The sequence below is a fragment of the Diceros bicornis genome, chromosome 31 (genome assembly GCF_020826845.1).
Source record: "Diceros bicornis minor isolate mBicDic1 chromosome 31, mDicBic1.mat.cur, whole genome shotgun sequence".
NCBI classification, from domain to species: domain Eukaryota; kingdom Metazoa; phylum Chordata; class Mammalia; order Perissodactyla; family Rhinocerotidae; genus Diceros; species Diceros bicornis.
Genome location: NC_080770.1, coordinates 22,701,148 through 22,718,573, shown reverse-complemented (window position 1 = coordinate 22,718,573; position 17,426 = coordinate 22,701,148). Strand labels below are relative to the sequence as shown.

Genomic DNA, 17,426 nt, shown 5'->3' with positions numbered 1-17,426 from the left:
TACCCAGAGCCAAATCATAAACTAAGGCTAAATACAGCATTACTAGTTAATTCGTGGAGATGCCAGCCAGACTAATAACACAGAAACTAAGCAATAAATTTCTAACAATGGTTAAGCTAATAAAATGATATCATGATGGGAATTTCACTTAAGTTAAAAAATTTACTAAAAATATACATTTCTTGAATTTCTCTAGGCAAGTTCATTTTTCTCTTTACTTAAAAGTTCAGGGAACAATTAAACTTTTATTTTTCTCCCAAAATACCAAAGCAATGTATTTCAGATACATTTTTACACAGGGTGGTTTAAGAAAACCAAACCATGACATAATATACCTTATCATAATACTGCAGCCTGGGGGTGGACACAATTTCCCCATCCTCTGAACGAATCAAGCGATCCAAGAATTCCTCTTTGCCCACTTCAGATGCTGCCTGGCAAAAGCATTCCAGAGCCTGTAGAAACAAAAGAATGCAAAATGACTTACAATAAATTGTTCCAATTCTCGGTGCTGTAAGTTGGGGGTTCATATGCTAAGGAAGCCAAAAAAGCAAAAATTATTTAAGATCATTGACTACATTCACAATTTCTGCCATTCTAAATTCTATCTGATGCACTATTTACTATTTTTCTTTAATTTACCTCACTTAAATGTTATTTTTTTTCACTTAAATGTTATTAATTAAAAGGCAAACTTTAATAAGATAATTGATGGATAGATAAATATGTAATAAAGCAAGTGTAGTGACATGGTAACATTTGTAGAATTTGAGTAGTGAGTATATGGTTGTTTACTGTAAAAGTCTTTAAACTTTTCTATTTGTTTGAAAATTTACTTATTAGGATGTCAGGGAAAAAAATCAGAAATGTTCACACATCTATGGACAGCTAATTTTCCACAAAGGAGCCAAGAACACACAATGGAGAAATAAGTCTCTTCAACAAATGGTGTTGGGAAAACTGGACAGCCACATGCAAAAAAATGAAAGTAGACCCTTACCTTACACCATACACAAAAATTAACTCAAAATGGATTAATGACTTGAATGTAAGACCTGAAACCATGAAACTTCCAGAAAACACAGGAAGTACACTCTTCGACATTGATCTTAGCAACATATTTTCAAGTACCATGTCTGACCGGGCAAGAGAAACAACAGAAAAAATAAACAAATGGGACTACATCAAACTAAAAAGCTTCTGCAGGGGCCGGCCCGGTGGCACAAGCGGTTAAGTGCGCGTGCTCTGCTGCGGCAGCCTGGGGTGTGCCGGTTCGGATCCCGGGCAGCACCGATGCACCGCTTGTCAGGCCATGCTGCGGCGGCGTCCCATATAAAGTAGAGGAAGATGGGCATGGATGTTAGCCTGGGGCCAGTCTTCCTCAGCAAAACAAAGAGGAGGATTGCCAGATGTTAGCTCAGGGCCGATATTCCTCACTAAATAAATAAATAAAAATAAAAAGCTTCTGCACAGCAAAGGAAACCATCAACAAAAAGAAAAGACAATCTAATAACTGGGAGATTATTTGCAAACCATATATCTGATAAGGGGTTAATATCCAAAATATATAAAGAACTCATACATCTCAACAACAAAAAAACTAACAACCCAATTAAAAAATGGGCAAAAGACTTGAACAGACATTTCTCCAAAGAATATATACAGATGGCCAACAGGCACATGAAAAGATGTTCAGCATCATTAATTACCAGAGAAATGCAAATCAAAACTACAATGAGATGTCACCTCACGCCCGTCAGAAAGGCTATAACTAACAACATAGGAAACAACAAGTGTTGGAGAGGATGTGGAGAGAAGGGAACTCTCATACACTGCTGGTGGGAGTGCAAACTGGTGCAGGCACTATGGAAAACAGTATGGAGATTCCTCAAAAAATTAAGGATAGAACTACCATACGATCCAGCTATTCCACTGCTGGGTATTTATCCAAAGAAAATGAAAACACCAATGCGTAAAGATACACACACCCCTGTGTTCAATGCAGTGTTATTCACAATAGCTAAGACTTAGAAGCAACCATCAAGGGATGAATGGATAAAGAAAATGTGGTATATATACACAATGGAATACTACTCAGCCATAACAAACAATGACATCCAGCCATTTGCGACAACATGGATGGATACTGAAGGTATTATGCTAAGCGAAATGTCAGAAAGAGAAGGTCAAATACCGTATGATCTCACTCATTAAGCAGAAGATAAAAACAAGAACACACACAGAGAAACAGAGATTGGATTGGTGGTTACCAGAGAGAAAGTGGGGAGGGAAGACGGTGAAAGGGATGATTAGGCACACGTATGTGTTGATGGAGTGTAATTAGTATTCGGGTGGTGAACATGATGTAAACTATGCAGAAACAGAAGCATAATGATGCACACCTGAAATTCACACAATGTCATAAACCAACAAAACCACGATAAAAAAAAAATCAGAAATGTAAACTACTATAACTGGGGAAAAAACAGCATAAAATTTTTAAAAAGATATAATGAAGACAATGTTAAGTAATAAATTTGATGTACAAAAATGTATCCTTAGGGGGCCGGCCTGGTGGCGTAGCGGTTAAGTGCACGTCTGCTTCAGCGGCCCAGGATTCATGGGTTTCGATCCCGGGCGTGCACTGACGCACCGCTTGTCAAGCCATGCTGTGGCGGCATCCCGTATAAAGTAGAGGAAGATGGGCACGGATGTTAGCTCAGGGGCCAATCTTCCTCAGCAAAAAAGAGGAAGACTGGCATCGGATGTTAGCACAGGGCTGATCTTCCTCACAAAAAGAAAAAAAAAAAAAGAAAATGCATCCCTAAAACTAGACTATTGGTGGTGAAATGATGTAGTCTATACAGAAACTGATATATAATAATGTACACTTGAAATTTACACAATGTTATAAGCCAATATGACCTCAATAAAATAATTAAAAAAAAAAAAAAGCATCCCTAAAAATACCTGCACAGGGGCCGGAGGGACTTCACGTTTTCTTCTTCATATTTTCTCATGTCCTAACTAATCTACAAAGTACATGAAGCTGAACAGTCCTCACAGGTATATTATGCTCCTCGCTGGCACTAGTCTTTATCCTCATCTAGAAGATTCTATGCCTTCCACCCCACCCACCAACCCAGTTAGATGCAAACTAAGTGTCACCCTTCACTAGAGTTTGTTCATCATTTAAATGCAGTTTACCTTTTGTCCCTCTCCTGTAACCAGGTAACACCGTCCCAGCATAAATCGACAGGAACCAACATTGACTTGACACCAGGGATGTAGTAGTTGAATATAATCCTTAAAGGCATAAAAGGTGCTTTCTGATTAGAAAATAAACACTACTTAAGGAGATACTCATTTCCAAGTTCTTTACAGAGCGAGAGAAGATGGTGGTCAATCAACACAAAAGTTGTATTCCCTAAAATCATCTGGAGATTAAAACCTAATCCTGTTAATCTATTCTTGTATTAGGTTAGACACTGTAAGAAAGCAAACAGGACTCCAATAACACCAACTCAACGTAAACACACATACACTTTCCATCTTAGCAATTTTCCAACTTTTGGTATTTACTGGTTCAATGACTAGATTCCCATAAAGGATTTCTATGAAGACAATGGTACAGAAGTCCCCCCTTATCCACAGGGGATATGTTGCAAGACCCCCAGTGGAGGCCTGAAACCGCAGATAGTACCGAACTCTACAGCATGTTCATTTTACTATAAAAAGAACCTAATGGAGAGAATTAAAAAAAAAAGAGAGAAAAAATTGTGCTAGGAATGATACTGTCAAGAAAGAAACGAAGAATATCTTTCTGGGGTATGTTTCGGTACAATCAAGTTTAAATTATTGTGGTTCTTATTATCAGCCCAATTAAAATGCAGGGGGGGCCGGCCCCGTGGCGTAGTGGTTAAGTGCACACGCTCCGCTACTGGTGGCCCGGGTTCTGATCCCGGGTGCGCACAGACGCACTGCTTGTCAGGCCATGCTGTGGCGGCGTCCCATGCAAAGTGGAGGAAGATGGGCACAGATGTTAGCCCAGGGCCAGTCTTCCTCAGCAAAGAGGAAGATTGGCAAGCCAGCCCGGTGGCGTAAGTGGTTAAGTGCACGTGCTCCGCTGCGGCGGCCCAGGGTTCGCCGGTTCGGATCCCGGGCGCGCACGATGCACCTCTTGTCTAGCCATGCTGTGGTGGCATCCCGTATAAGGTGGAGGAAGATGGGCATGGATGTTAGCCCACAGCCAGTCTTCCTCAGCAAAAAGAGGAGGATTGGCAGATGTTAGCTCAGGACCAATCTTCCTCATAAAAAAAAAAAAAGAGGAAGATTGGCATGGATGTTAGCTCAGGGCTGATCTTCCTCACACACACAAAAAATAATAAAATAAAATAAAATGCAGGGAACATTTACAAGGAAAAAAACTTCAGAAATCCCATTCTTTACCAGAATGATTAAACCTGATGTATTCATCAGTACTCACCTGCAACTGTACATACTGACAATTTCCCATCAAACATTCTAGAAAGAGACAACCGGGATTGCTAGGCCATCTAGTCATTGGATAAGGAGATTTTTTACTTTTTTTGGCAAAACTTCAACATACTCACTGGGCATCAAACTCCATGAAATGGCTTAATTTTTTAAAAAGAAAGTAAAGAGAAGGAGGCAGAGCACATGTTCTTTCCATACAAGTATATAACCTTAAGATTAGATAAATACAGTGAAAAGGGTGTATACTAGGAGCCTAGTCATCTAGCCTAGAACTCAATTAACTATGGGCTAACGCATGTATTTCATCCCTGCCTGGTGGTTTCCAATTCTAGCTGGTATATTTCTCAAGCATACTGTTGGTGCCAGTGGACTCCCAGCACCCTACATAGTGCTGGCATATAGAGCCACTCAATAAATATTTGATGAATGTACAATGTTCAAAAAGAGATCTAGGTATTAAATGTGTATGCAGCAATAAAATCTGACTCAACTCCTGAGCAAAAAAACAAAATAAAATAAAAATTGGGATTGTATCTGAAAATAAGTATTATCAGTACCTGTTGGGGAATAAGCACCTAACCTCATTAAAAATCTTCATTACATAGGCAGAATAAGAGCCTTAGACTATTTAGATAGAAGAAATCTTTCAACTGGCTTTTAAATAAAAGGATACAAAAGTTGCAATAAGTAATTGGTAATTGCAGTAATCATCTCAGGCCAATTCAACCCAGTTTGGCTAAGAGGTGCCTTTGGTTGAGAGAAGAGATGAGATATAATGTGTTTCCTTGCAACTTCATGGAAGAATAATTCCACAATTGTCTGAGGGCTAGATACTTAAAAAGAAAAAGTTATGACAATCACCAACTTGTGGCAGTAGTACCAATTTTCAATTAAGACAGTCTACCAATTCATTTAACACCTGTAACAAAGAACATTTATTATTTCAAAATATAAAATGCATAATGGGTGTAATCAATGGCAATATAAACAAAAGCAGTTTGTAACCTGTGTAGCACTACATAAATGCAAGGAAAAGCCACTTAAATCATTAAGCCATTAAATTGTAGTTATTTCTTTTCACTAATCTCACTACACCTAAGTGTCTTCTCTAGAAGGTATTTACAATAAATATAGTTCCAAGATTCCAAGTTTTATACCAAAACAATACAAAATAAATTCTCCAGAATGGTTCTCAAGCACGAGAGGGCTCCTTTTGAATATCTGTTGATTAAGACAGGATCATAGAAGCTACCATGAACTTAGTAAATTTTAAAAATGATTTTGCTGAGCCAGCCCTGGTGGCCTGGTGATTGAGGTTCAGCGTGCTCCGCTTTGGTGGCCCGGGGTTCGGTTCCCAGGCTGCAACCACACCACTTGTCTGTCAATGGCCATGCTGTGGTGGCGGCTCACATAGAAGAACCAGAACTTACAACTATACACAACTATGTACTGGGGCTTTGGGCAGGGTGGGGAGGAAGAAAAAAGGAGGAAGATTGGCAACCGATATTAGCTTAGGGTAAATCTTCCCCCAGAAAAAAAAAAAAAAAAGATTTTCCTCAATTAATCACTGGAGCATCAATATATAATGGAAAAGCAGCTATACAGATTCCTTGTCACAACCAGAGGTCGCAGGCCACAGCTTGCTTACCCTCTCAGAGTGAAAGCAGAGCCTAGCCAACCTTTCCACAGCAAAGGTGGCAAAAGACCACTTTATGAATATGCAATAAATGCAAAATTTAAAATCATATGCATACACAATCCAGTCCTTACCAAACTTATTTGCCAATAAAGCACCAGAGTCACTTAGTTCCAGTACTGACAAGTGTTGGAGATTAGATTCCCTGTGAGAAAAGGCAAAAAGACAGCTTAATAAATTCTTCTACAAAAACATTACTTCAACAAGTTAAGCTATCAATAGCACTGTCAATTTAATTAATGAATTGCATATAAAAGCTCCATTGAAAGCACAAAAAAACCCCCTGGAAAACATGTCATGGTTTAGATGATTGCCCATCATATCACTCAGTGATCCTTCAATGAGAAGCCAGAGCAGAAATTTCTCTTAGACCTTCATGCCATGAAAAGCCTTACCTTGCCAGAGCAAACAGGATGGTTTATCTTACGGAAAATGTGAATCTTAAGTATTGGATTTTCTTTCTTCTCTTGGTTACAAAGAGGCTCAGCCTACCTTTAATAACTAGTACATTTTTGTGTGTGGTCTAACTTTCCCTGTAACCTCATCTTATTATTGTTCCTTCAACAGGATTTATCTTTACATTTTACACATACATATATAATAATAAATACATATTTGTACTTTTCATTCTTGTAAGTTGCCTTCAACCTTTAGAAAATGAAGCACCTAAAAGCTCTGTGAATTTTAAAGGCAAATCACGTTACAGCATTATATTTATAATTTTCTTCTCTTGAAGACAATGAAAAAAATAATTAAGCTCACAATTTACTTTAAAATAATTAGAATAATGAAACTCACAGTGTGTCAATTGGAACATCAGTTGCCAAGCATTGACTTCCCCACTTAATGAGGTAATAAGATAAGAGCAGGGGAGCTGTTCGATGCAGTAGGTCTTGCTGAGCTTGAAAGAGCTGACCAGCTCCCAAAATCACCTATTCATGATGGGTGGGTGGACGAGACAGTAAGCAGCAATTAGTAATGATAACTCTTTTTTTTATAATTTTTATTTATTTATTTTTTTTCCCCAAAGCCCCAGTAGATAGTTGTATGCCATAGCTGCACATCCTTCTAGTTGCTGTATGTGGGATGCGGTCTCAGCATGGCCGGAGAAGTGGTGCGTTGGTGCACGCCCGGGATCCGAACCCAGGCCGCCAGCAGCGGAGTGCGCGCACTTAACCGCTAAGCCACGAGGCTGGCCCAGTAATGATAACTCTTAAGGCTCAGGTGGAGGTAAAATAAAATAAACACAGTTACAAAGGGCATATAAAAAAGCAACATATATACATTAAAAAAAAAGCTGCACACCTATTAAACTATGAGGAAGCAGGTGGCAAAAATATCTATCCACACATTTAACAGTATGAAAATAATCAAAAACAGCTCACTAAGTCATGGGAGCTGATGGTGAAAAAGAAAACAACAAAAAGCTTAACTTTCATTAAATCTGTGGGTTCAGAATTCAGGAAGAAGAACAGGGAAATCAACGTCCTTTCTTATGTTTCCGGTCTTGGATAAAAATAGGTATGACCATTAGAGAAAAATTTGGCAATACCACCAAAAAGCCATAAAAGGTATATAGAAAGTTACAGCTATAAGGAAAAAACTGGCAACAACCTGCACGGCCCCAAATGGGATTGGCTGAATAAATTATAATTTTATTTATTTATTTATTTCCCCCGCAAAGCCCCAGTAGATAGTTGTATGTCATAGCTGCACATCCTTCTAGTTGCTGTATGTGGGACGCGGCCTCAGCATGGCCGGACAAGCGGTGCGTCGGTGTGCACCCAGGATCCAAACCCGGGCTGCCAGCAGCAGAGCGCGTGCACTTAACCGCTAAGCCACGGGGCCGGCCCCTGGCTGAATAAATTAAAATTGCGGTAGGCAACTATTAAAAATAATGCTGTAGAAGAATACTTAATAACATATGCAAATGCTGAGATGTACGAAGTGTTAGGATAAAAACAATCAGATTACAAAAAACACTATTAAGTATATCCTAATTTTATAAATAAAACAAGAAAACTATTTGCATAGAAAAAAAGGGTGTACACCAAAATGTGAGTAGTGGTTATCACTGGGTAGAAGATGACAGATGAATTTTTATTTTCTTTTTGTTTTCAGATAAAGGCTTACATATAAAGGTTCTACAATGAACATCTATTACGTAAGTGTTTAGAAAACAACAACATTGGTTATAATTAAAAAAAGAAAGAAAAATCCTGAAGAAATGCAAGAATCTACAAAGATTGAAAAGAACTTAGTAAGGGCTGCCCTGAGTGACAGACTCTCAGGAAAGGTTCCTGTTTTTCCTTGGGGGTCCCAAAGAAATCATCTTCCTAAATGTTCTTCCCTATTTTTACCCGAAATTCTACCATTATTAAGGGATTAGAGTTAGTAAATTCTTTTTTTTTCAAAGATTTTATTTATTTTTATTTTTTCCCCCCAAAGCCCCAGTAGATAGTTGTATGTCACAGCTGCACATCCTTCTAGTTGCTGTATGTGGGACGCAGCCTCAGCATGGCCGGAAAAGCGGTGCGTCCGTGCGCGCCCGGGACCCGAACCCGGGCCGTCAGCAGTGGAGCATGCGCAGCCAACCGCCAAGCCACGGGGCCAGCCCAGAGTTAATAAATTCTGATTTAAAAAGTATAAATACCTCTGGGAGCCCCAAAAGCCTTCCAGTTATTTACACATTAACATGAATTAGTTTAACCAATTACTTCCTTGTCAGGCTTGGGATTACCAACTGAGAGATAAATGGGACTTCTGCCGCGGGCAGAAAGGTCATTTGCGAACGTGGAACATTCAGTAGGGTGAGAGACAAGGACTGCAGGAGGGCAACAAGAGTCTGGTGGCCTAAGAACAACAGGATGGAAAAGGAAGCAGAGAATGGACCTGGAAGGACCCCAGAGACAAACTCTGCAATCTCAGAACTGTGCTTAGGGTAAATCCTGTACTGCAGAAAGAGAGAGATTCTTCTTCTTCCTCTTTCCTCCACAGTATATATAACAGTACTCTGCTGTTATATCCAAAGTAGTACTAATAATACTAAATTTGGGGACAGCCAACCTGGGAAATTTTCCCACCACTATACATACAAAGGTTAATAGTAAAACAATCTGCTTCATATATGTTCTTAATTTGTAATTTTATCTTATTTTTAATTTTTTTTTTTGGTGAGGAAGATTGGCCCTGAGCTAACATCTGCCAACCTTCCTCTTTTCTTTTTTTTTTTTTTTTTTTGCTGAGGAAGACTGGCCCTGGGCTAACATCCACGCCCATCTTCCTCTACTTTATATGGGACGCCGCCACAGCATGTCTTGACAAGTGGCGCATCGCTGCACACCCGGGATCCGAACCGGTGAACCCTGGGCTGCCACAACGGAGCACATGCACTTAACCACTTGCGCCACTGGGCTGGCCCTGCTTAATTTGTAATTTTAGCTTGTGATGTGTTGACTCATTCTTAATTCAACATATATTTACAGAGCACCAATACAGGCCAAGCATGGGGGACACAGCAGTGACCCAGGACAAAAGTCTCTGCTTGTGGGGCTGACATTTTGCAATATGCTCAAAGGTCTAGACCTGGTTTTAGATTTTACAAGTTTTCCCTCAAGTAGTACTTACTGCATCTCCTAGCCGCATTAATAGCTGCTGTAAGATCAAAAGGTCTCGGCAGATGAGGAAGCGAGTACTGGCAATTTTACACACAGCTCTGCATACAATAGACCCTGCTGTGCTACTACCATAGAGCTGGGAAAGATTCATTCGAATATTCAAAGGCTGAGCTGTAATTTAAAAAAAAAAAGAAGTTGAACGTATCACTGTTTTCTCTAAATCCTAGAATCACATCTGTGGTTCTGTCACTCACCTGGATTGAAGCCCTTTTCCATTTCCACTTCTGTTTCATAATCCATTTCCCGTATAAGAAGTCCAATGGCATGGATTGGGTTCCTAATCTCTTGCAGTTTACTACAAATATCCTCCATCACATTTTCTCTATAAGGACAATTAGAAAACGCCTACTACTACCAAGAATACATAAGACAGACTCTATATGTCCTGTAAGCTAAACGCTCTATGAAACAGGAAAACCAGCCACATACTAAAGGAGTGGAGATCGTCACTGTGGCATACAAGGTACTTTCACTTCACGTAGCAAATTTTCCTACATTTTTTCAGAAATGACAGACAAAAGGAACATCAGAAAAATACTTTTATGTTTTAGAATTTATAGCTCAATTAACAGTTAATAGGTAGACCATAATTGATGAGTCTGTTTCCAGACCTGAATTCATGTGTTAGATTTTCTGTTTAGCTGAAACACCTATTTAGAATCACGGCAACTCACTTTAACTTTAAGCCACTACTTTGTACATACTTGAATGTACATTAAACACCTGATTTTGGCACTAAAAATTACTAAATTTCCATTAGGAAATGGACTTTACCCTAAATTCTCCTTACACATCAATAGTGATCAAATCTTCCAGAATCTGTTCTGCAGTCTTTTCTGGAGACTGGAGGTTGTAACAACTTGTTTCCATCATTACTGACATATCCATAGTTACTGACTCGCCAATCAGCCGAAGGCATTTTATAAGACAAATGACATCCCGGGCAACATCCACATCTATGAGTAAGAGAAAGTTAACATTCGTGTCTCAAGCCAATGAAGAACGACTGATTAATACTATACTAAAATCAAATATTAATAATTAAATGCCAAGGATCTATCTGAGGTCTTGGAGATGCCTTGGCCTCTTGAGTTTTCCTTAAAATATCCATAACATGGTAAATTGACCAGGAAGGGTCACAGTGGCAATCAATGTTTTTTTGCATCCATTGAAACAAAGCATAGGGTTCATGTAGGAAGGGCTTAAACATGAACATAACAATTACGATTACCATCAGATATGGTTGTTTCATCCTCCGTCAAAAGGTTCTCATCAGGCAGGAGATACAAATGATCAACTAGGGAGGAAGGCACAAGGAAAGACAGGTACCCCTGGAAATACAAATCTTCCAGTTACATTTTTTCCAGTGAATGTTTGATGGTATAAAATAATCGAGACCTGAATCTTATCATGAGGAAACACCAGACAAATCCAAATTGAGAGACATTCTACAAAACAACAGGTATAGTCTTCAAAAAATGTCAGTGTCATAAAAGACAAAGAAAGGTGACAACAGTTCAAGATTAAGCTAAAGAAACATGACAGCAAAATACATGCAAGATCTCGGATTGGATCCTGGATCAGGAACAAAAACTTTGTGCACAATTGGCAAAATCTGAACATTAACTGTATACTATTATATCAATATCAAATCACTTGATCTTTAAATTATGCTGTGGTATGTAAGAACACCCTTGTTCTTAGACTCATGCTAAAATATGCAAGGAAAAAGAGGCATGATGTCTACAACTAACTCTCAAGTGGCTCAGGAAGAAAAAAATATATACAAGGAAGGAAAGCAAATGGAAGTTAATAAATGACGAATCTGGGTGAAGGGTATACAAAAGTTCTATGTGCTATTCTTGTTAAATAAGTTTGAAATCATTTCAATATAAAAGGTAAATAAAATAAAATGCAAAAAAGTATAAGTAATGCAGAAGACTATCTAATACAAACGAATTATAATTTTGGCAAGAAAACAAAATACAAAGTCCTAAAAGCTAACTACAACACACAACAGACTAACATTCTGGAAGACCCACTGAACTGTCTAAAGGAATTCTTCCGTATGCTTCAGCATCCTTACTTTTTTCAGCAGGCACACCATGTTTGTGTGTGGATTCAAATGTAGGGCAAGAGGATGAGAGAGGGCCTCTTGATACTGAAGACAACAGGCATAGAACTTGCACCAGAATTCCTGTTGTAAATTTCGAAATTCTTCCTGGGAAAATTCATACTCTGTTACACTTCCTTGGAGCTGGCAAAGAAAAAAAAACAAACCTCTTGATACCATTTGGGCTCTTTCTTCCCCCAAAACATAACTGTCTAATATCATTTTACTAAGCTAGAGCCAAAGGAATATTCCATATGCATTACATGCCATCAACTATATAAATACATATCTAGTTCTTTAATTAAAAGGTTTAAGCATTTATACTTCCTACTAACAAAGTCCAGTAAACAATTTTTTTTTTTTTTGTGAAGAAGATCAGCCCTGAGCTAACATCCATGCTAATCCTCCTCTTTTTGCTGAGGAAGACCAGCTCTGAGCTAACATCTATTGCCAATCCTCCTCCTTTTTTCCCCCCTAAAGCCCCAGTAGATAGTTGTATGTCATAGTTGCACATCCCTCTAGTTGCTGTATGTGGGACGCGGCCTCAGCATGGCCGGAGAAGCGGTGCGTCGGTGCACGCCCGGGATCCGAACCCAGGCCGCCAGTAGCGGAGCCCATGCACTTAACTGCTAAGCCACGGGGCCGGCCTCCAGTAAACAATCTGAATAATTCCTCAGTACCAATCTGCCCTATGTCAAGATGGAAGAAATTATTCTTTCTTTACCCAAACCTTACCTCATTTTCAACAGCTAAAGTAATTTCTTTCTTTAGTTCACTCCAGGAAAGATCTAAATTCCTCTCAGTTCCTCGACAGAAAATCTAAAATTAAAAGAAACATTTTAGAGTATTATATAATATCCAAAACTTAATGAAAAATACTCCAGTTTAGCAGGCATTGAGGCAATATGCAACTATACAATAGAGACTGGACACACCTGGAATACATATTTACTCCTAACACTGTGCAAATAATTTCTGTAAGTGAAATCACAGCCAGTTTGAAATAGTTTCTATAGATCAGAGTAAACTATAGAAATTCATAAATCTGAAAGAATTATAATAGGGTACATCTGGATCATTACAAAAAGTAAAATGCAACAGAATGGCTATTGCTCAGCCAGAAAGAACATACAAGATGATGCTAAACATGCTCATCCTGAGACTGACACAAAGGTAAGCTAAAGTAGTGACGTAGCTGGGTCATTCCACTGGGAATGATTCTCCTGAAGGAAAGCAGTTGATAAATGCCTTAGTGAGTATTTAATATCTCAGTGTGCAAGAGATATCACAAGAAATATTATCACACATTTGATTATTGTTATCAGGGAAGAAGTGCTGATAAGATGAAAGAAAAAACACCTTCGGAGAAAGTGACCATGTCATCCTCAAGTTTTATCAGAGAGAAAACAGAAAACACCCAATAGCCAGATATTCAAGAATGTACCCAGAAGAAAAGTCAAGGGTCTGGAAACTATATCACCTGAGAGAAAGTTAAGGAACTGGGTGTATTTAGTCTGGAGCAAGAAAACATGGAAAGAGTCTTAAAATATTTGAAGGGTTGCTTTATAGAAGAAAGACATGTTCTATGAAGTTCCAAAGAAAGAAGCCACTAAAAGGATGGAGGTTAAATTTGATCCAATACTGGGATGAACTTCTAAATGACAGAGCTTGGGAATAATAACTCACACAAGAGCCAGTGAGAAACCTGTCACTAGAGGCAGAGACAACTAGAAGCTGAATAGCTGTCTATCAGAGAAGACTCAGAAGGTATTTCTGCTCTGAATGGGAGGTCAGATCAGGAGATTCTAAGGGATCTTTTAATTCTATGACTGATTATTCTATTTTAAACACACGAAGCTAAGTGGCAATTTAAAATGGAAGTCTACGTGACTTTAAAGAATCCTTTTGTAAAGTGTTAAGCAATTCTTAAACCATGTGACTTTGAAGCTTAGATTTTTTAGTTTTCTTGACCCTGAACCAAGTCAGATCTTCACTGTACTAACAAAAGGGTAAAAACCATCAAAACTAACTAAGAAAACATTTTAAATTTCTTTCAAGTATAGAGATTATATGCAGTGTAGCACTCCTACACTGCATAATGACATTTTGGTCAACGACACACCACATATACGGTCCCATATAAGATTAGTACCATACAGCCTAGGTGTATATAGGCTATATCATCTAGGTTTGTGTAAGTACACTTTATGATATTCCCACAGTGACAAAATCACCTAACGACGCATTTCTCAGAACATATCCCTGCCATTAAGTAGCGGATAACTGTACGGTATCTTTTTACAATAGTGTAAGCACAAATTTCTCTTTTTACTACTGGCATGCTTCACTAGTCATTGGGAAAGTACCCCCAACTCTGCCTCCCTGCTAGGAGTCTTAATTAATAGAAAAAATGTTTAAAAAAATTACAATAGTATTTATACACACATGTATATGCAATTGCAAAAACATATTCGGTGTTTAGCATATGCAAAACAAAAATTAATAGTAATCATTAATTATACAATAATATAATAATATAAGAGATAGTCAAATAAATATTAAATCTTTTCTTGCTGACCTGTAAAGCTTTACATAAAGCTGCATTTATGAATCGTCCTGGTGTAAACAGACTCCTCAAATACATTTCCTGTTGGAACATTAAAACAAAAATGAATATCAATCTAACAAGATAAAATTTGGAAGAATTTGAAGGAAGAATTCAACACGTTAGCACCAAAGTTTGAGTGTCTATTATATGAACGTGGTCCTCCTACATTTGAGCAATAACAAGTAGTAGAGCAGTTCCCCTTTTCACACTGAGGTGAAGACTGCAGTGTCTCTGAGTCAACTAGATGTACTCTACTGAAAATGCTGCGCCCCTGATTGGATTCCACCGGAAAACACAGCTTGTCAAATGCCAATCTTAAATGGAAGAGGCTAATCTAGTTTATTGGTGATATACTCTGGTAAGAGAACAATTAAACTAAACTGGTTTCTACACCATCCACAAAGTATTCATTTTACGGCTCACGTATAAAAGAAAAGGAACCAAACATAGGCATTATATGTAAAAACAAACAAAAAACTGCAATAAGCTCTCACAAGTAGAGAAATGAAGTAGAGAGAATAAAATGGAAAGTCTCATATTCCTCATTATTTTGACCAAATTTCATAAACTAGATTTGCCAATAAGTAGCAAACCTCATTGACTTTTATTCAAGTTTCCTTCCTTTACTAAGGTTCTAGGAGATGATAAAATGACCAAAATGAAGGAGAAAAACAAAGATTTTAATAATCAGCATATGATTTTGGCTTTTAGACAAAGTCAAGTGCCAATAAACTCCTGGGATTAAAAATTTAGCAATATTCAATTTCAGGTATTTAAAGTGGGTTTTCCGGGCCGGCCCCATGGCTTAGTGGTTAAGTGCACGCGCTCCGCTGCTGGCGGCCCAGGTTCGGATCCCGGGTGCGCACTGACGCATCGCTTCTCCAGCCATGCTGAGGCCATGTCCCACATGCAGCAACTAGAAGGATGTGCAACTATGACATACAACTATCTACTGGGGCTTTGGGGGAAAAAATAAAGAAAGAAAATTATAAAAAAGAAAATAAAGTGGGTTTTCCAATCCTACGAATAGTCATTGTTTCAGACCCAGAGCCCACAATCTCTAATCTCATTTTAACATTAATGCATTAACTGAAAGCTTTTTCTTCCATTTATCCGGAGGATATCCCTGAAAAACAGGGAGATTGGCCTATTTTGCTCTCTAGTGAATTACCTTTTATGGTTATTTTCTTCATAGCATATACCTCTATCACAATTTATCTGATTTCTAGTTTATACACATGCACCAACATGGTTAATATAGTGGACACCTAGCGCCTGTGCCTGCCCAGAATCCATTTCCCTTTCTTTTACTAACAAATCCCTTATCTTTCTCTGGGGAACCATTCCTTCCCTACCCATACTCGACTGACTTCACCACAACATTAAGGCCCAGGCTATACATGTTTTTCATGCCAAGTCAGAATATTCTATTCCTTCTGATCAGAGTGACTATGTCAGGAATTAGCACATGACTCAAGCCAAGCCAGTGAGTGTCAACTCTAGGACCTGGGACAGAGGTGCTCTCTTTCCTCTGAGGTGAGGTTGCTAACTCTACAGAATACAAGCTCTCTCAAGGAGCCTGCCTGACAATAAACCCAAAGCAGAACAGGAAAGCAGAACAGAAAAAGGAGAGAGCAAGCTTTGAAGGCATTGTTCCAGCCATGGCTGAAGCCAGTTAACTCTGAACTTCTCAGCTGCCCAAGCCAATACATTCTCCTTTTATGCTTAAGTCTGTTTGAGGGGGTTTCTTTCACCTGGAGCTGAAAGACTTCAAACTAATACAACTGGTTCTTCTCAAACTAATGATCAGGGTAAATCATCCCCTTACATAAGACTTGAGCATTGCTTACTCTGGGGTCTTGATCATCTCTGATAATAATCTCTTCCTCTGGCAGAGGCTGCATAAAAACTGGATTCCACTGACCTGCAATATTACTACAGAGAAAAGAAGTCCATCAGTCAACATAACAATGATGAGGGCCAGCCCCATGGCTTAGCAGTTGAGTGTGCGTGCTCCGCTACCGGCAGCCTGGGTTCAGATACCAGGCGCGCACCAATGCACTGCTTTGCCAGCCATGCTGAGGCAGCGTCCCACAAACAGCAACTAGCAGGATGTGCAACTATGACATACAACTATCTACTGGGGCTTTGGGGAGAAAAAGGGAAAAAAAAAACGGAGGAGGATTGGCAATAAACGTTAGCTCAGGGCTGGTCTTCCTCAGCAAAAAGAGGAGGATTGGCAGGGATGTTAGCTCAGGGCTGATCTTCCACACACACACACACACACACACACACACACACACACACACAAACCAAAACAAACAAAAAAAAACAACGATGAATACAAATGAAGCTTATGTTGTTGGCAGTATCTGAGCAGGGAGGGCCCCATCACTAAATCTTTGCAGCAATGGCTTGATCAATTCTATTAAACCAAACACTTATTCTTAGCAGAGTCTGGTTTTACAGAAGTGCTCTTAGCAGTTTTAACAGGCACTTTCCTGAAATTAAAACTCTAAACACAAATCCACAAATAATAGCTAACTTTTATTCTGCATTTACTACATGCTAGACATTATGCTAGTGCAGTTCTAGATACTATTCACGTATGCCTTGTGATGACTCTTCAAAGGATGTATTACTCTCATTCCGTACATGTGGAAAGTGAGGTTTAGGGCATCTCACACCTAGTAAGTTGCATAACAGGATTAAATCTCTCATCCAACCACATTCTTCGCTTTTTTACCACTTTGCTTGAATGCCATCTATAAGGAGTACTCTCATATTTCCTGAGGCGTGGCTTAGGGTCAATCTGGCAGCAACCACTCCTAGAAT

The 17,426-nt window shown here is 38.9% G+C and overlaps 1 protein-coding gene across 2 annotated transcripts in view; it reads right to left on the bottom strand.

The window, feature by feature from the left end:
• The window catches only part of NUP160 (nucleoporin 160), a 51,219-nt gene that overhangs the window by 16,971 nt on the left and 16,822 nt on the right, over positions 1–17,426 (bottom strand). Inside the window, exons 10-23 of one of the 2 annotated variants that reach the window (XM_058526936.1) lie at positions 16,442–16,526; positions 14,562–14,630; positions 12,719–12,802; positions 11,957–12,127; positions 11,102–11,201; positions 10,661–10,826; positions 10,065–10,192; positions 9,821–9,981; positions 6,992–7,125; positions 6,268–6,338; positions 5,171–5,330; positions 4,487–4,556; positions 3,208–3,306; positions 336–455 (exon numbers count right to left, since the gene is read on the bottom strand). In XM_058526936.1, coding sequence (XP_058382919.1) covers positions 336–455; positions 3,208–3,306; positions 4,487–4,556; positions 5,171–5,330; positions 6,268–6,338; positions 6,992–7,125; positions 9,821–9,981; positions 10,065–10,192; positions 10,661–10,826; positions 11,102–11,201; positions 11,957–12,127; positions 12,719–12,802; positions 14,562–14,630; positions 16,442–16,526 — 1,618 coding nt within the window. The remainder of the gene's footprint in view (positions 1–335; positions 456–3,207; positions 3,307–4,486; positions 4,557–5,170; positions 5,331–6,267; positions 6,339–6,991; positions 7,126–9,820; positions 9,982–10,064; positions 10,193–10,660; positions 10,827–11,101; positions 11,202–11,956; positions 12,128–12,718; positions 12,803–14,561; positions 14,631–16,441; positions 16,527–17,426) is intronic. The other variant, XM_058526937.1, reaches the window with a different exon arrangement.